The sequence below is a fragment of the Rhinolophus sinicus genome, linkage group LG02 (assembly GCF_036562045.2).
Source record: "Rhinolophus sinicus isolate RSC01 linkage group LG02, ASM3656204v1, whole genome shotgun sequence".
Classification (NCBI taxonomy): Eukaryota; Metazoa; Chordata; class Mammalia; order Chiroptera; family Rhinolophidae; genus Rhinolophus; species Rhinolophus sinicus.
The window spans coordinates 83,522,857-83,543,326 of record NC_133752.1 but is presented as its reverse complement, the minus strand read 5'-3'; the positions used below and the strand labels follow the sequence as shown (position 1 = coordinate 83,543,326).

Here is a 20,470-nt window from a genome sequence, read left to right as displayed (position 1 = left end):
ATGAGTTTTTGATCCGGTTTGCTAATATTTTATTGTCAATTTTTGTAACTATATTCATCAAGGAAATTGGTCTATAGTTTTCTTTTCTTGTGGTGTCCATATCTGGCATTGGTATCAGAGTAAAACTGGACTCATACAATGAGTTTGAAAGTGTTCCTTCTTCTTCAATTTTTTTAAAGAGTTTAAGAAGGATTGACATGAATTCTTTTTAGAATTATTGGCAGAATTCACCAGTTAAGCCATCTGGTTCTGGGGTTTTCTGTGTTGGGAGGTCTTTGATTCCTGTTTTCAAATTCTTACTCATTATTAATTAGTCAGATTTTCTGTTTCTTCTTGGTTCAGTCTTGGTACATTATATAATACTAGAAACTTATCCATTTCTTACATGTCATCTAATTTGTTGATGTATAATTGTTCATAGAAGTCTTGTATGATCCTGTGGATTGCTGTAGTATCGATTCTAATTTCTCCTCTTTCATTTTTGATTTTATTTGATTTCACTCTTTTTTTCTTAATTAGTCTTGCTAAAGGTTTGTCAATTTTGTTTATCTTTTTGAAAAAAGTGCCCTTAAATTCATTGATCTTTTCTATTGTTTTTCTGGTCTTTATTTAACCTATTTCCATTCTGATCTTCATCATTTCCATATTTCTGCTATTTTCGGACTTAATTTATTCTTCTCTTCCTAGCTCATGAGGTACAAAGTTAGATGGTTTATTTGCCATCTTTTTAACTTTTCTTTTTCCCACCCCTCACCCCCCACCCCCCTTACCCTCTGGCAACTAACTTCTTAATATATGATTTATTGCTTTAAACTTTCCTGTCAGAACTGCTATTGCAGTGTCCCATAGGTTTTGTGTCCCATAGGATATGTTGTATTTACATTTCATTTTTTCTAAATATTTATTTTTCTAAGTAATTAATTCTCTATTAATTGATTTCCCTTTTGATTTCTTCTTTGACTATTGATTATTCAGGACTTTGTTGTTTAATTTCTACATAGTTGTGTAGCCTTCTGCTATTGGATGGAATATTTTAGTGTCTGTTAGGTCCATTTGGTCTAAAGTTTGGTTCAAGTCCATTGTTTTCTTGTTGCTATTTCTGTCTGATCTATCCATTGTTGAAAGTGGGTATTGAAATCCCCAAAGTTACTCTACTGTTGTTACTCTATTGTTGTCTATTTGTCTCTTCATAATTGTAGTTACTTAGTACATTTAGGTACTTTGATATGGTGTGCATGTATATTCACTATTATTATATCTTGATGGATTGTTACTGTGAAGGCATTTATTTAATACATAGCACTTTTTAAACTTAGGTATGATTCTTCAAATTTTTGTTTTATTTGGATCTCTATCTCCATCTACTTCTTTGTTTTCCTTCACCATTTAAGCTGGTTTGGTATAATTCTATCTTAGAATATGCCTGCCGAAGACTACCACCTTTGGTTCCTTGTGCACTCTAAGCCTTTCTTTTGAGCACCCTAGGTAACACTTCCTTAATGCTCTGACATTCCAGTTTTTGAACCTCATAATGGAGCCCTCTCTTTGTAGAGAGAAGCACCTTAATTGGGTTCTATCACTAGACATCAAGATATGAGGTCTGACAATTATGTTCGCAAACTCATCCTAGAAAAAGTGCTACATACCTCATGCTGAATATCACTATGGTCACCTTCAAAATACTCCCCTTGGGAAGCTATGTACCAATGCCAGCACCTAGTCCACCCTTCAAAGCAATTTTGGAACTCTTTTTCTGGAATGGCCATCACAGCTGTCATCATATTACCCTTGATGTCATGAATATCATCCAAATGTCTTCCTTTCAATATTTCCTTTCTCTTTGGGTAAAGAAAGAAGTCATTGGGGGCCAGATCAGGTGAGTAAGGAGGGTGTTCCAATACAGTTCTTTGTTTACTGGTTAAAAAATCCCCCACAGACGGTGCTGTGTGAACTGGTGCATTGTTGTGATGCAAGAGCCATGAATTGTTGACAAAAAGTTCAGGTAGTCTAACTTTTTCTTTTCTTTTTTAAATTTAATTTAATTTTATTAAATTTATTGGGGTGACAATTGTTAGTAAAATTACATAGATTTCAGGTGTACAATTCTGTATTACATCATCTATAAGTCTAACTTTTTCATATAGCCTTTTCTGCACTTCCAAATAGTAAACTCAGTTAACTGTTTGTACAGTTTGTACAAATTCATAATGAATAATCCCTCTGATATCAAAAAAGGTTAGCAACATCATTTGCACTCTTGATTTGGGCTGATGGAACATTTTTGGTCATGGAGAATTGGCTGACTTCCATTGTGCACTTTGACACTTTGTTTTAGGGTCATATTGGTACACCCATGTTTCAACACCAGTGATAACATGGCCCAAAACATCGTCTTTCTTCTCCAAAAGGTTTTGGCAAACTTCGACTCACCTTTGCTTTTGTTCATTGGTGAGCTCCTTCGGGACCATTTTTGCACACTCCTTTGTCAGCTAAGATTTTCAGTTAAGATTTTCCTAACTGTTTCTCTAATGATGTTTACTTGGTCTGCTGTGCTTCTCACAGCCGATGATTTTGATGCAAAATTCAACAAAGTTTTGCAATGTTTTCCTCAGTTCTGCTCGTTCCTGGCCAGTGATACATTCTTTCCCCTCAGAAAGAATTATCCCCATAAACTTGGACTAACATGAACCTGATTTCACTTGCACTCTTGCCAAGTTTAACAAGATATTTAATGTTTGTTCATTGCTCTAATTCAAGCTCAGACACTCTCACGACAGCACCCAAAAACATGCAACAGCAATAATGAACGGCACTCAGCAAAACATCGCCACACATCAACACAAACACAGCTGTGAGACACTGATTTACCAAGGTTATGAAACCTTACTTAGGTCTTTGACCAGTGCTGCCATTGTAAGCTCATGATGGCAACATCACGAATGTAATTGTCAGACCTCGTATATCAAATATATATTGCCATTTTTTATCCCCTTGTATCCATACTTATCTCCTGACCAACACTTGTTGTTTGTTAATTTATTAATGATAGCCATTCTGACAGTAGTGAGGTGGTATCTCATTGTGGTTTTTATTTGCATTTCTCTGATGATCAGTGGCTTTGAGCATCTTTTCATATGTCTACTGTCCATCTGTATGTTCTTTAGAGAAATGTCTCTTCATGTCTTTTGTCCATTTAAAAAAATTTTGTTGTTGTTCTGTATTTTTTTGGTGTTGAGTTCTATGAGTTTTTTTTTTAAAATAAATTTTGGATATTAATCCCTTATCAGATGTATCATTGGCAAATATCTTCTCCCATTCAATAGGATGTCTTTTTGTTTTGTTGATGGTTTTCTTTGCTGTGAGAAAACTTTTTAGTTTGATGTTATCTGTTTGTTTATTTTTTCTTTTGCTTCCCTTGCTTGAGGGGATATATCAGTAAAAATATTACTAAGGGTCATGTTTGTAAGTTTATTTCCTATATTTTCTTCTAGGACTTTTATAGTGTCGGGTCTTACATTTAAGTCTTTAATCCATTTTGAGTTCATTCTTGTATATGGTGTAAGAAGATTGTCCAGTTTCATTTTTTTTTGCATGCCTCTGTCCAATTTCCACAGCATCATATGTTAAATAAACTGTTTTTACCCCAGGTTAAATTCTTGCTTCCTTTGTCATAGATTACATGACCGTATAGGCATGAATTTATTTCTGGGATCTCTATTCTGTTCCATTAATCTACATGTCTGTTTTTATGCCAATACCATGCTGTTTTTATTACTATAGCCTTGTAGTACAGTTTGATATCAGGTAGCATGATACCTCCCGCTTTGTTATTTTTTCTCGGGATTGCCATGGCTATTCAGGATCTTTTGTGATTCCATATGAATTTTATGATTACTTGTTCTAATTCTGTGGAAATGTCTTTGGTATTTTGGTAGGGATTGCATTGAATCTGTGTATTGCTTTGGGTATTATAGACATTTTAACTGTATTAATTCTTCCTATCCATGAGCATGGTATATGTTTCCATTTATTTGGATCTTCTTTAATTTCTCTCTTCAATGTCTTATACTTTTCTGAGTAGAGGTCTTTTACTTCCTTGGTTAAATTTATTCCTAAGTATTTTTTGTTGTTGTTGATGTAATTATAAATGGAATTGTTTCCTTAATTTCTCTTTCTGGTACTTTGTTATTGGTATATAAAAGTGCAACTGATTTCTGAATATTAATTTTATATCTTGCTACTTTACTAAATTTATTTATCAGTTCTAATAATTGTTTGTTGGAATTTTTGGGGTTCTCTATTTCGTGTCATCAAGGTATCTTCTGATTTCTTCCTTAATCTCATTGTTGACCCATTCATTATGTAGTAGCATGTTATTCAGTCTCCAAGTGTTTGTGTGTTTTTTAGTTTTTTTCTTGTAATTTCTAGTTTCATAGCACTGTGGTCATAGAATATAGTTGATATGATTTCAATCTTCTTAAATTTATTTAGACTTGTTTTGTGGGCTAACGCGGTCTACCTTGGAAAATGTTCCATGTTCCTTTGAAAAGAATGTATACTCTGTTGCTTTGGGGAGAAATGCTCTAAAAATATCAATTAAATCCATATGGTCTAATGTGTCATTTAAGACTTCTATTTCTGTGTTGATTTTCTGTTTGGAGGATCTGTCCATTGGTGTCAGTGGGGTGTTAAAATCCCTGCTGTGATTGTGTTACTATTGATGTCTGTCCACATTTGTTTTATATATTTAGGTGCTACTCATAATTATTTTCATGCTAGACCTCTCTCTAGACTTAATTAGCATACTTCAGGCATATATATTTTTTGTGATGATGCCTTTGTTATTTTTCCTGTGAGACTTTTTTCCAGTAGCTTGAAGATTCTTCTAGGAGTCCCTAAAGTCTTAGAATTCTTAACAAATGATGTAAAATAAGAAATCAAATCAGTGATTGGTTCTTCTTTATTTTATTTATTATTGTTTTTTAAATTAAAGTTTATTGGGGTAACAATGGTTAGTAAAGTTACATTTGTTCTTTTTTAAAATATTAAATTTATTGGGGGGACAATGGCTAGTAAAATTACATAAGTTTCAACTGTACAATTCTATAATATATCATCTATATATCACATTGTGTGCTCACCACCCAGAGTCAGTTCTCCTTCCATCATCATATATTTCACCCACTTTAACCTCTTCTACCATCTTCCCTCCCCCCTAACCCTCTGGTAACCACTAAACTGTTGTCTGTGTCTATGAGTTTTTGTTTCTTTGTTTGTCTTGCTCCTTTTTTGCTTTCAGTTTTATATCCCACATATAAGTGAAGTAATATGATTCTCAATGTTTTCTGTCTGCGCTATTCTGCTTAGCATAATAATCTCAAGATCCATCCATGTTGTGGCAAAGGGAAGTATTTAATCTTTTCTTATGGCAGAGTAATATTCCATTGTGTATGTATACCACATCTTCTTTACCAATCATCTATCGAAGGACACTTTGGTTGTTTTCATGTCTTAGGCACCATAAATAATGCTGCAATGAACATCAGAGTACATACATCTTTACAGATAAATATTTTCAGATTTTTTTGGATAGATAGCCAGGAGAGAGATTATTTGGTCGAGTGGTAGTTCTATTCTTAATTTTTTAAGAAAACTCCATATGTTTTCCATAGCAGCTGTACCCATTTTTGTACAGTCCCTATTGATTTGTTCTTAAACCTAGAGTAGTTTTCTTTGTGGTCACTTCTGGATTTAATGTTTGTCTTGAAGTATGTGTTAATGTTCACTTATTTGATCTGGAAATAAACAGTCTCATTTTCAACCTTAGAAAGCCTGGAACATCTGGATTCTTTATGCTTCTTTTTACATCTGATTGCAAACTAGCCAGTACTTTGCTAAACTCTTTTAATTGTTGAATTTCTTTTTATTTTTTATATTTAATTGTGATAAAAGACATAACATAATTTACCAGTTAATCATTTATATATGTACAGTTCAATAGTGTTATGTTTATATACCTTGTTGTGCAATAGATCTTCAAAATGTTTTCATTTTGCAAAATTGAAACTCTAAACCCATTAAAGAACAACTCCTCATTTCCTCTCCCCAAAGCTCATAATAATAGCCATTCTACTTTTTGTTTCTATGAATTTGATTAAGTTAGATATATCATATAAATGGAACCATACAGTATTTATCCTTCTGTGGCTGTCTTATTTCACTTAGCATAATGTTCTTAAGTTTCATTTATGTTGTAGCATGTGGTAGTATTTCCTTCCTTTATAAGGCTGAGTAATATTCCATTTCGTGTGTGTGTGTGTGTGTGTGTGTGTGTGTGTATCATATATTGTTTATCCACTTATCCATGATGGACATTTGATTTCCTCCGAACTGTTGGTATTTGTGAATAATAGTTGCAATGGACATTAATGTGCAAATATCTCTGTGTGACCCTGCTTTCAAATCTTTTGGATATATACACAGAAGTGGAATTGCTGTATCACAAGATAGTTCTATTTTTAATACATTGAGCAACATTCGTACTATTTTCCAGCAGTTACATCAGATTACATTTCCACCAACTGTGCACAAGTGTTCCAATTTCTCTACATCCTGTTATTTTTTGTTTTTTTGTTTTTTTATATTAATAGTAATCATCTTAAAGGGTATGAAGTGATATCCCATTGTGGTATTGATTTGCATTTCTTTAATCATTACTGATGTGAGGATATTTTCATATGCTTGTTGTATATCTGTATATCATCTTTGGAGAAATATGCAATGATAAGTAACAGCACTTATGGGAACATCTTTTATTTGTTCCTGAATTTAATGGAAATGTTTCTACTGTTTTATATTAAATGTAATATTTGCTTTAGGTTGCCTTTTTCAAGTTTCTTTTTTTAGTTTTCAATTACAGTTGACATTCAATATTATTTTACATTAGTTTCAGGTGGATAGCATTGTACACCACTGTTAGACATTTATATCATTTATGAAGTGATGCACCTGATTAGTCTAGTACTCATCTGGCACCATACATATGTATTAAAATATCGTTGACTATATTCCCCATGCCATACTTTATATCCTCATGACTTGTTTGCAACTACCAATTTGTGCTTAATACCTTCACCTTTTTCAACCAGCTCCCTAACCTCACTTTTATCTGGCAACAATCAGTTTGTTCTCTGTATCTATGAGCCTGTTTCTGTTGTGTTTGTTCATTTATTTTGTTCTTTAGATTCCACATATAAGTGAGATTATATGGTATTTGTCTTTTTCTGTCTGACTTATTTCACTTTAGGTCCATCACAAATGGCAAGACTGCATTCTTTTTTATGGCCTAGTAGTATTCCATTGCATATTTTAACCACATCTTCTTTATCTAATGGCCCATTAACGGACACTTAGGTTGCTTTCATATCTTGGCTAAGGTAAATAATGCAGCAATGAACATAGAGGTGCATATATCTTTTAGAATTAGTGTTTTGGATTTCTGTGGATAAATACCTAGAAGTAGAATTGCTAGGTCATAAGGTAGTTTTATTTTTAAATTTTTTAGGAACTTCCATACTTTTTTCCATAGTGGTTGCACCAATTTGCAATCTCACCAACAGTACACAAGGGTTCCCTTTTCTCTACATACTTGCCGATATTGTTGTTTATGGATTTATTGATGATAGCCATCCTGACAGGTGTGTGGTAATATCTCATTATGGTTTTCATTTATATTTCTCTGATGATTAGTGAAGTTGATCATCTTTGCATACATAAGTTTGTTGGCCATCTGTATGTCCTCTTTGGAGAAATGTCTATTCAGGTCTTATGCACATTTTTAATTGGATTGTTTGTTTTTGTGGTATTGAGTTCTATGAGTTCTTCATAAATTTTGCATATTAACCCCATATCAGATATATTATTGGTGAATATCTTCTCCCATTCAGTAGGCTGTCCTTTTGTTTTGTTGATGGTTTCCTTTGCTGTGTAAAACCTTTTTAGTTTAATGTAATCCTGTTTGTTTATTTTTCTTTTGTTTCCCTTGCCAGGGGAGGTATATCTGAAAAAATATCACTAAAAGCAATGTCAGAGAGTTTACTGCCTATATTTATTTCTAGGAGTTTTATGGTTTTGGTTCTTACATTTAAGTCTTTAATTCATTTGGAGACGATTCTTGAATATGGTGTTAGAAGGTGGTCCAGTTTCACATATATCTGTCCAGTTTTCCCAACATCATTTATTGAATAGACTGTCTTTACTCCATTGTATATTCTTGTCTTCTTTGTCATAAATTAATTGGCCATATAGTGTGGATTTATTTCTGAGCTCTCTATTTGGTTCCACTGATCTATGTGTCTATTGTTATGCTAGTATCATGCTGTATTGATTACTATAGCCTTGTAGTACGGTTTGATATCAGGTAATGTAATACCTCCAACTTTGTTCTTATTTCTAAAGATTGCTGTGGTCATTTGTGGTCTTCTGTGGTTCTAAAACATTTTAAGTTTATTTGTTTTAGTTTTGTGAAAAATGCCCTTGGTATTTTCATAAGGATTGCATTGACTCTATTGATTGCTTTGGATAGTATGGACATTTTAACGATGTTAATTCTTTCTATCCATGAGCATGGTATAGCCTTCCATTTATTTGTATTTTCTTCAGTTTTTTTCTTCAATGTCTTATAATTTTCTGAGTACAAGTCTTTCATCTCCTTGGTTCAATTTATTCCTAGGTAGTTTTTTATCATTTTTGTCCAATTGCAAATGGGATTGTTTTCTTGATTTCTCTTTCTGACAGTTCATTATTGGTGTAAAAAATTCTGAATATTAATTTTGTGTCCTGCTACTTTACTCAATTCATTTATCAGTTCTAGTAGTTTTTTGGTATAATCTTTGGAGTTCTTTCTATATAGTATCATGTCATCTGCAAATAATGACAATTTTACTTATTCCATTTCATTTTGGATGGCTTTATTTCTTGTCTTGTCTGATTGTATGATTAGGACTTTCAATAGTATGTTGAATAAAAGTGGTGAAAGTGGGCATCTGTGTCTTGTTCCTGATCTTAAGGAGAACCGTTTAGTTGTGGGGACAGAGTATGATGTTAGCTGTGGATTTGTTGTATATGGCCTTTATTATGTTGAGTTATTTTCCCTCTATTCCCACTTTGCTGAGAGTTTTTATCATAAATGGATGCTGGATTTTGTCATACACCTTTTCTGCATCTTTTGATATGATGATATAATTTTTATTTTGCATTTTGTTTTAGTGGCATATCACATTATTTGATTTCTGGATATTGAACCAACTTTGCATTCCAGGAATAAATCCCACTTGATCATTTATGTATTGCTGTATTTGCTTTGCTAGTATTTTGTTCAGGATTTTTGAGATTTGTACATCAGGGATATCAGCCTATAATTTTCTTTCTTTCTTTTTTTTTGGTAATACCTTTGTCTGGTTTTGGAATCAGGGTAATGGTGGACTCATAAAATCAACTTGGGAGCCTTCCCTCCTCTTGAATTTTTTGGAATAGTTTGAGAAGGCTAGGTATTAAGTCTTCTTTGAATGTTTGGTGAAATTTACCTGTGAGGCTGTCCTGTCCAGGACATTTGTTTGTTGGGAATTTTTTGATTATCGATTCGATTTTGTTTATAATCAGTTTAGATTTTCTGTTTCTTCTTGATTAAGTCTTGGAAGGTTTTTCCCTAGGAATTTATCCATTTTATCCATATTGTCCATTTTGTTGACATACATTTGTTCATAGTATTTTCTTACCTTCCTTTGTATTTCTTTGTTTTCATTTGTCACTTTGCCTCTTTTATTTCTCATTTTATTTATGTGGGTCTTCTCTTTTTTTTTCCTTGTGGAGTCTGGTTAAAGGTTTGTCAACTTTGTTTGTCTTTTAACAGAACACGTTCTCGGTTTAATTGATTTTTTTATTGTTGCTTTTCAAGATTCTATTTCATTTATTTCTACATTATTCTGATCTTCACCATTTCCTTCCTTCTACTCACTTTGGGCTTTGTTTGCTGTTCTTTACATAGTTCCTTTACATGTAAGGTTAGATTGTTTGAGATTTTTCTTGTTTCTTGAGGTAGGCCTATATTACTTTGAATTTACCTCTTAGGACAGCTTTGGTTATGTCCTGTTGATTTTGGGTCATTGTATCTTCATTTATTTCTATTTGCCTCGAGGTATCTTTCGATATCTTTCTTGATGTTGTTGTTAACACATTCATTGTTTAGTAGTATGTTATTTAGCCTTCCTGTGTTTGTGTGTTTCTCTTTTTTTCCCCTTGTAATTGACTTCTAGTTTCATACCATTGTGTTCAGAAAAGACACTTGATATTCCACTCCGTGTATATATTTGTTGGTCATCTGTATGTCTTCTGCTCATGTCCTTTGCTCATTTTAAACTCAGATTATTTGTTTGCTTTTTCTATTGAATTGTACAAGTTCCTTATTTGGTATTAGATACTTCTCAGATGTATGGTTTGCAAATATTTTCTCCCATTGTGAAGGTTATGCTTTCACTCTGTGTTGAAATTTGTTTCAGAATTGCTTAGCACATAGCACTAGAAAAACCTACTAAAAAGATATAGTGATTTTATTTGCATCTCACTTTCCTAAGACTGAGGATATATACCAGATATGTATTGTTGTGTTACTTGGATTAGTGATTTGTTCCTTCCAAAGGGTCATTTGTTTCTTTATTTGTCAGTATTACTTCCCTTTTCTTGTTCTGCTGATTTATTTTAATTTTTTTGGAATATGTACGGCATTGACCTATTTCCCAAAGTATACATATACAAAAGGTATACTTAGAGAGGTGTCATTCCTCCTGTAACCCTTCTGTTTGCACTCCCAGTCCTCCTGCCACCCTCTTGAAGGTAACTAAGTGGATTGTTTTCTGATTTACCTTTCCCATGTTTTATTTTGTGTCTCTCTTTTTTTTTTTTTTTTTAAACTTTTTTCACATCATTGTATCCTGGGAAGAAAGAAAGAGTTTAAAACACAGCCCCATTAAAACTCTTCTCACAATTTTCATGTCAGAACTTACATTATGATAATTTATTTGTACCTTTATAAAAATGAGGGAAAATGCTCCTGTATACTTGTTTTAAATTTGAAATTTAGGTATTTTACAATATATCCATTTTTCTAGTTAGTAGACTAAATGCATCTCTTTATGTAGCTCTTGATAAAGTACCATATGAAAACCATGAAAATCTTACTCTTGAGGATGAAATGCTGTTAACCCTCCCCAAGCAAATGTTGGAACAAAAATCTTTTAGCTTGATGAGACGTAAAGGTAAGTATAATAATTATCTTTATTATTTTAATGATTTATGTTTATAATAATTATCTTTAAATTATTTTAAATTAAGCTTATCAAAATATATTTTTCAAGGGGCTTATGTATATATGTTTGAGCATATATTTTGTAGAAATTTTACACTTTGATGTAAGTGTGAATACCCTCAGATAACTATAGAACTAAAAAGCTTTTTGATACCTTTGCCTGATATTTGCCTGGTCAGTGACTACTGTGTAACAAGACTGCCTCTATACACACTCAAGAAAACTATTCACACAAATTTTTCACTTCACTTTTATGGTTTATTTAAATAAATAGCTCACTCACTGCTGTAACTTTGCAGTCCCCTTTCTTTAATTTTGTACAAATGAGAAAACAATTTGCTGACTACTTGGCACATGCAGAAGTTTTATAATAGATTTGTTTTTCCATTCAGCAATTTTTGTAGATCGGCAAAATGATATGATATCTGATGAAAATCAATTGTCTGAGGACATGGATTTATTTTTAAGAAGTCAATCTCAAACTAAGAATCTTGAAGCTACCAGAAATGAAACTTTTAGCAGTAAGTAATTAATTAAATATCTGGTAAAATTATTTTTATTTAAATTTAGGAGATCTTTGTTCCATAGTTCATAGGTCGACAACTATTTTGTTTATAGTTCTAGATCTTTATTGGTGATTTATCTCTGTGTTTTATAATTCCTGACTTAGATGTATTAAATTTCCCACTATGACTATTGATTTCTCTATTTCTTCTTATATTGTATCAGGGTATGCTTTATACCTTATGACACTTTATAATTAACATACATATAAATTTAAAATTAGTAATTTTTCTAGAAGACAGATCTTTTTTTCCTAATGAAAGGACCCACTTTATCCTTTTTATAGTTTCTGTTTGCCTTAAAAACTATCATGCCTGCTATTAATGTGTAGCTCCACCAACTTCTTATTGGTATTAACATGATACTTTTTTCTATCTTGTTGGTTTAAGCTTTCTGTATCTTTATGATTTTTCTCTAGCTTTTGTATGAAGCTTATAGTTGTATATTTGTCATATTCTATATGATATCTTTATCTTTTAATTAGCACTCATAGTGACACTTGATCCAATTTTGATATTTTGAGGTTTGGTACTCTATTGTCTGTGCTTCTTGTTTTTCCTACCTGATAAGTTTCTTTTACTGTCTTCTCTGTTCTATACGTTTATATCATTACATATCTTTTTCTTAGACATATCTGATACCTAAAATTTTAACTTTATTTTAAAAATGTGGCTATGCCAAGAAAACTAGAAAATATTTTAAATTATTAGTATTAGCCAACATTAAATTATTAATTTTAAATTATTGATGTCTCTCAGTATCTAAAAAGTATCAAGACTGACTCTATTTGTAAAAGTGAAAAAGGTAGTAAAGTGTCTTTTTTTTTTTTAGATATATTTATTGGCATGACATTGGTTAGTAAAATTGTATGGAACTCAAGTGTAGATTTCTATAATATATCATCTATATATTGCATTGTGTGTTCATTACCCGAGTCAATTTTCCTTCCATCACCATATATTTGATCCCCTTTTCTCTCTTCAACCACTTCCCCCCCTTCCTTACCCTCTGCTAACCACTAAACTGTTGTCTGTGTCTATGAGTTTTTGTTTCTTTGTTTGTTTGTTGCTCTCAGTTTTATATCCCACATAACAGTGAAGTCATATGGTTCTCAACTTTTGCTGTCTGACTAATTTCACCTAGCATGAAAATCTCAAGATCCATCCATGTTGTTGAAAATGGCAGTTTCATTTTTTCTTATGGCTGAGTAATATTCCATTGTGCATATGTATCACATCTTCTATATTCAGTCATCTATCGAAGGACACTTTGGTTGTTTCCATGTCTTGGCCACCATGAATAATGCTGCAATGAACATAGACATACGTATATCTTTACAGGCAAATGTTTTCAGATTTTTTGGTTAGACACTTAGAAGAGGGATTGCTGAGTCATGTGGTAATACTAGTCTTAATTTTTGAGGACCCTCCATACTGTTTTCCATACTGGCTGTACCAATTTGCATGCCCACCAGCAGCGTGTGAGGGTTTCTTTTTCTCCATAGCCTCTCCAACTCTTCTTATTTGGGATTTTTTGTGTTTATGGACATAGGCCTGTAATAATACAAGTTTTCCTCTTAATGCTTCTTTGGTAACATCACAAAAATTTTGATACAATGTATTTTTATTCTCATTTGTTTCTCTGTATCCTTTGATCTCTCCTTTATTATTTTCTTTAACCCACTTGTTCTTTAATAGCATGTTGCTTACTCTCCATGTATTTGTGGAGTTTTTTGCTTTATTTTTATAGTTGATTTCCAATTTCAAAGCATTGTGGCTGGAGAATATGCTTGGTATGATTTCAGTCTTCTTAAATTTGCTGAGGTTAGACTTGTGTTCCAACATATGGTCCATCCTTGAGAATTTTCCATGTGCACTAGAAAAGAATGTACAGTCTGGTGTTCTAGGATGAAAAACTCTGTCAATGTCAATTACTGTGTTTCCGGAAAATAAGACCTAGCAGGACCATCAGCTCTAATGCATATTTTAGAGCAAAAATTAACGTGAGACCTGGTATTATATTATATTATATTATATTATATTATATTATATTATACCCGGTATTATATTATATTATTATATTATATTATATCCAGTCTTATAGTAAAATAACACCAGGTCTTATATTAATTTTTGCTCCAAAAGATGCATTAGAGCTGATAGTCAAATCTGGGTCAGAGTCCTATTGATGGTGACCTCTTACAGCAAATCATACAGGATTATCTGTTTTTCCCTCATTCTGGTATATAAGTTGAGTGGATCATAGATGCCAAAAGACCCCAAAGTTCAGTTCTTTCCCATCTCCCCATTGAACTCTGAGGATTTCGGTATATGGCATTTTTTCCTTAGTGGGGACATGTAGCCCTTGGTTTGATCCAAAGCTGAGAGTTGTTGTCAAAAGTTGGCAGGGTTTTTTATTCATCTCAAGATTTACTGGGAGAGGTACAGGGAATAACACATCAGTCACAGGACCTTCATCCTGAAGACCCTGGGGGGCTTCCTGTTGCACCCTCCGTGGCACACTACCTGCTCATGAGCTCCTTGTAGAGAGCCCACCTCTCTTCTCATTTGAGAAAGCATTGTTAAGTAACAAGACCCAGTTGCTTTTTTTCAGGAATTATTTATGATCCAAATTCTCTCATGGGCTAATTGATCTGATTTTATAGGGAGGTTTAATTGAGCTTGATAATTGAAATTTGAGCCTGGTTAGCAATGCTGTCACTGATCTTCTCATGCTCTCATTGTAGAACCAAGTGACCACCAGTGTGGTTTGAAGGGCTACTATAGCCTCTACAAGAGTGGTCCAAACATGTATATGGAACTCATCACAAGTAGGCCAGATCTTTCAGAGCCTAAGTAATACCCAGGTGAGGAAGATAGAGAGTCTTGGGTGTTTGTTTCACATCCATCCCCTTTCCTTTACTTCTTTGGACAAAGTGGTCCATGAAGGCACTCTGAAAGAGGGGTTCCATAGTTATATACCCCAAAAAGTGCCACTGTCCCTCACTTTAGTTAGTAAGATTATATTTTTCATTGTGGAGGTAAACTACCCAAGTCTCTAAAGTCTCTTCAGACACCTGGGAAAAGTGATCCTAAAGGGCTCTACATTCTTTTTCATTAAAGAATGTCCCTATAACTGCATCATGGGTGTCCATTGGTGCCAGGGACCTGCTTAGAGTAAACAAGTCATTAGGTTCAACTGTACTCACAGGGTCTCTGATGACTTTTAATCTCATCATTAGAGGACCATAAGCAATAACCCAGAAATTGCTTCCATAGCTTTCTCAGAGCCCCTCTGTCGAGTCTCTAATTTGACCACTAAGCAGCTTGGCTGTGAAGAGAAGGACCATTGGTACCCCTCAGAACTGAAAAGTTTACATAAGCCATCTGTTAGTACTCTCCAAGATCAAACTGCATCGTCCGTGTGGCAACCCCTAAGACCCACGGCATGGCTGATGAAGTGTCCCATTTCATCAGGGATCTTCAAACTCCAACAAATGATCCACTACCAAGAGGCCCCGTGGACTTTTCTATCATCTCCCAAAAGTGCCACTGTGGAATCTTCAGGATTTTTGTGTGTTTTTTCAGAATGACATTGTACTTAATTCACTTCCCTGCTGTATGTGCCAGTTTGTCACAGAGAGAGTTCCAGATGTCTCTCTGGTTATATAAGAAGTGAGCCACATTCAATGTACCAGTTAAGCCTTTATTCACTTAGTGTGACTTTATAAAGAAAAGGTTAAACAGGAATGAGCCCTGTCTCCCCAGTCTTCATTTTTTTCTATGCAGTTGTATCAAGCAAGTGTCAGTGGTAATAGCACAGACAAGGGAATCCTTTTACTTCTGAGGGGGTCCCAGACATAAGTGTCCTGCTATTTTATGGAACTAGAGACTGGAAAAGAAGGAGGTGAAAAGTCTAGGAGGGAGAAATACTAAATACTGAGTTAGAACCAATAAATATGTCTTCAAGGTCCCCTAATAAGGTGGTCTTAGAATGGGTACTTGAAAAATGTCTCATCTAAGGTCATCCACCACTCATAAGTAGCTCTCTGAATGCAGGTACCTAGTCTATGAATACAGATGTGTGTAAAAACTTGGACAACCTAGAGGGACCTGAAACCTTGATAATAACCCCTCCAGAAATTGCACATTGCCCTGGCTGTCAACCCAGTCTAGTGTGGAGACGGCAGCTCGCTCCCATTTGGCAAGCTGTGGGAAACCTTTGTAATTGTCCATAATCGGGCATGAAAAATCACACACGGGATTTTGGCCTGGAGCTGTACTCTTCATATATACGTATATACTTCCACACTCACACATATATACATATTTATGCACATGTATACTTACATACATGTGCACCTGCCTATGCACATACACAGACATATTTAGAAATGATGAGTTCTCACAGACACTTCCACTCCAGTCTGTCCCCTCGTGGCTTGTCCCTGCCTTCTTCTATTTTATACATATATATCCTTTCTTTCATAGTGTGAATCCTGATTTTGAACAACATTAACACATTTATTCATTTGCTCAACCCTATGTTTCTAAATTTGTTTTAGAATTGCTTAGCACATAGTTCTAGAAAAATTAACCTACTAAAAAGATTTTGTGAATTTATTTGTACCCCATTCTCTTGTCTAAGACAGAAGGTATACGTCAAATAGCCACCAGTTTTCAAATGGCCCCCAAACTCAAATCTCCCCCATGTGTCTGTTGAACTCTGACCTTAGCATAGGTCCTCAGATCTCCTCAGACATTGGGACCTGACGAAAACTCTAAAATTGTTTACTTTTTAAAGCCTAGAGACCTGGGAAAATTAGGCAGGTTCTCTGATTAATCTCAAGATTCACTGGGAGGTATGGAGAGAAGAGTTCTTGTGTTAGTCACAGGCGTCATCACCATCTGACTCCAGTTGGGCTGCCTTTTGGGTCTCCCATGGATTGTCACCTGGTCAGGAGATTATTGGTGAAGAGTCCGTATATCTACATCTTGAGACCTATTGTTGAATAACTAGACCCAAAAATCTGTTTGAAAAAGCCCTTCATTAGATCATCCAGGAGTAGATTCCCTCTTATCATTTTTAGGTCATCCTCTCTGCTTGTCAAACTTTGCTATCTAGCAGTAGCCACTTTTTCATGTCCAGAAATTTGTCAGTTAAGATCTGGATTGTGTGATGGACCAATTGATTTAACCTTGCGATGAGATTTACTTGAACATACTGGCAAGTGTGGCATGAACAAACGTAGAAATCTGAGTCTGGTTAACAGTCTCCTCACCCACTGTTCTCACTCCTCATTGTTGACCTGAGGGGCCATTAGGATGGCTAACTGTGCACTTTGAACAGGGCTGTAGATGTAGTCCAAACAAGCTTTTCTTTTTTAAAGACAATTTTTTTTTTTTGCCTCAGTACTGTTTATTTATTTTTTTTACATTTTAAAAAATTTATTGGGGTGACAATTGTTAGTAAAATTACATAAATTTCAGGTGTACAATTCTGTATTACATCATCTATAAATCCCATTGTGTGTTCACCACCCAGAGTCAGTTCTCCTTCCATTACCATATATTTGATCCCCCTTATCCTCATCTCCCACCCCCCATCCCCCATTACCCTCTGGTAACCACTAAACTATTGTCTGTGTCTATGAGTTTTTGTTTCTCGTTTGTTTGTCTTGTTCTTTTGTTGTTTTTGGTTTATATACCACCTATCAGTGAAATCATATGGTTCTCTGCTTTTTCTCTATGACTTATTTCACTTAGTATTATACTCTCAAGATCCATCCATGTTGTCACAAATGTTCCTATATCATCTTTTCTTACCACCGAATAGTATTCCATTGTGTATATATACCACAACTTCTTTATCCATTCATCTATCGAAGGACATTTTGATTGTTTCCATGAAAAGACAGTTTTTTAAAGAGAAGTTTTAGGTTCACAGAAAAATTGAGAGGAAGGTACAGAGATTTCCCATATAGCCCCTGCCTCCACACATGTATAGACATGTATATTAACATCACTCATCAAAGTGGTATATTTGTTATAATTGATGAACCTACACTGACATATCATAATCACCCCAAGTCCATATTTCACATTATAGTTCACTAAACAACTTTTTTTTAGTGGCAGGAAGCTCATCACAAGTGGGCCACACCACTTAGAGACCCAATAGTAGCCAGCTGAAGGAGAAAATCTTGGGTGTTCATGTTCTTCTTCCCAACCCTCTTCCTCATTCTTCCTGGGCAAAGTAGTCACTGTCAGGGCATCAGAATGACAGGGTCTCTCATGATGCACCCAAGAAGGTACACTGTTCCTTGCTAAGTTGAACAGCATTACCCCTTTTATGGTGAAGGTGAACTACCCATCTGTACGGTCTCCTTGGATGCTGGGCAAAGTGATCCTGAGGACTCTACATTCTTTTTCACTGAACATGAGTTTCAAACACTCAGTTTGTCAAAGCCAGTACATTGTGCTGTGGACATGCTTAAAGTGAACAGTGATTGAGTAGAACTCAGCAAGAAGGAACTGCAGTCTGTTAATGACCAACTACATTGTTTTCTGGTTTATCTTTCCAGCGTTTCATTTTGTACAGGTAACTCTTTCTCTATTCTTCTCCTTATGTTCCCTTCTTTCTTTCTGAAAGGGTAGCATACTAGATAGCCTATATTTCAGGTATTTTTTCCACTTAACATTATCATGTAGAAATATCTCCAAGTCAATTTACTGGGATCATTCTTATTCCTTATACATTTGTATAAAAAACAGTAGGTACCACTGTATATATCATAGTTGATATTGCCATAATTTATAGTATATATCATGATGTAGTCAACCAATCTCCTATGCTTGTACATTTAGGTAGTGTTTAGTATTTTGCAATTAAAAATATGCTGTGATGAATAACATTGTGAATATACATTTTAATTGTTTTAAGTTGTTTTTTTAATTGTGATATAAAACACATGCATAAAATTTACCATCTTAATAATTTTTACGTGTACAGTCCAGTATTGTTAAGTACATTCACATCATTATGTAATAGATCAGAATTATTTCATGTTGCAAAACTAAAACTCTATACCCATTAAACAACATCTGTCCGTTTCCCCCTCCCCTCAGTCCCTGGCAACCACCATTCTATTTTCTATGTTTATGAAATGTCTATTTATATAATGTCCTCAAGGTTTATTCATTAGCAGCATGTGACAAAATTTCTTGCCTTGTTAAGGTTGAATAATATTCCATTACATGGATATACTACTTTTTGTTTATCCAATTATCTGTCTATGAACATTTAGGTTGTTTCTACCTCTTGGCTATCGTGAATAATGTGACTATGAAGATGGGTGTGCAAATATCTTTTCTAGATGCTGCTTTCCATTATTTTGGACATATACTCAGTAGTGGGATTGCTAAGTCATATGGCAATTCTATTTTTAATTTTGTGAGGGTTTTGTTTTGTTTTTTTTGCTATACTGTTTTCCTATTGGCTGCACCATTTTACATTCCACCAACTGTGTATAAGGCTTCCAATTTCTCCACATCCTTACCGACACTTATTTTCTGTTCTTTTTTTAAATTTAATAGTGACCATCATAATTGGTGTGAGATGATATCTCATTATGGTTTTGATTTGCATTTCCTTCATGATTAGTGATACTGAGTATCTTTTCATATGCTTGTTGGCCATTTGTATACGAGTATATCCTTTGGAGACATTGAGTGGTTACTGTTGCAATTACATTAAACTTCTTAAAGTTATAACAGTCTGTTTTAAACTAATAATAACTTCAATCACATGCATACTTTAACCACATACATACTTTGCTCCTTTAAAGCTCTTCCTCTCTATTTATTGATGTCACAAATTACATCTTTATATATTGTGTACCCATTATCATAGACTTATAGACATTTTTGTTCTTTTTTCTTAATTCTATGTGAGAATTAAACGTAAAGTTATGCATCAAAATTTCAACAATAATGGTTTCTACATATATCCATATATTTACCTTAACCAAAGACTTTATATTATTACATAGCTTTGTGATGCCATCTACTGTTTTTTCATTTCAATGAAAGACTTGAAAGACTTTTTTTTTCTTTTTCTTCTTTTTTTTTTTTTTTTTAGCATTTTCGGTAGGGTAGGTCTAGTGGTATAAACTCCCTCAGCTTTTATTTTTCTGGGAAAGTCTTAATTTCCCCTTCATTTTGGAAGGAGTGTTATGCCAAATATAGTATACTTGGCTAATAGTTTTCTTTTTTTTCTTCTTTTGTCATTGTGAATATATTATTCCACTGTGCTTTGGTCTGCAACGTTTCTGCTGAGAAATCTCCTTATAATCTTATGGAGACCACTTGTATGTGACAAGTTGCTTTTCTCTTGCTGCTTTGAAGATTCTCTCTTTGTCTTTGACTTTTGACAGATTGACTATAATGCGTTTCAATATTGGTCTTATTGGTTTTTCCTAGTTGTAGTTCATTTAGCATGTTGAATTTATACATTGATTTCTTTTTTCAAATTTGGGAAGTTTTA

General features: G+C 33.9%; 1 protein-coding gene across 1 annotated transcript in view; it reads left to right on the top strand.

The window, feature by feature from the left end:
• The window catches only part of CCDC7 (coiled-coil domain containing 7), a 159,940-nt gene that overhangs the window by 104,497 nt on the left and 34,973 nt on the right, over nucleotides 1-20,470 (top strand). Inside the window, exons 17-19 of the mRNA XM_074324828.1 lie at nucleotides 11,138-11,312; nucleotides 11,755-11,883; nucleotides 14,673-14,756. Coding sequence (XP_074180929.1) covers nucleotides 11,138-11,312; nucleotides 11,755-11,883; nucleotides 14,673-14,756 — 388 coding nt within the window. The remainder of the gene's footprint in view (nucleotides 1-11,137; nucleotides 11,313-11,754; nucleotides 11,884-14,672; nucleotides 14,757-20,470) is intronic.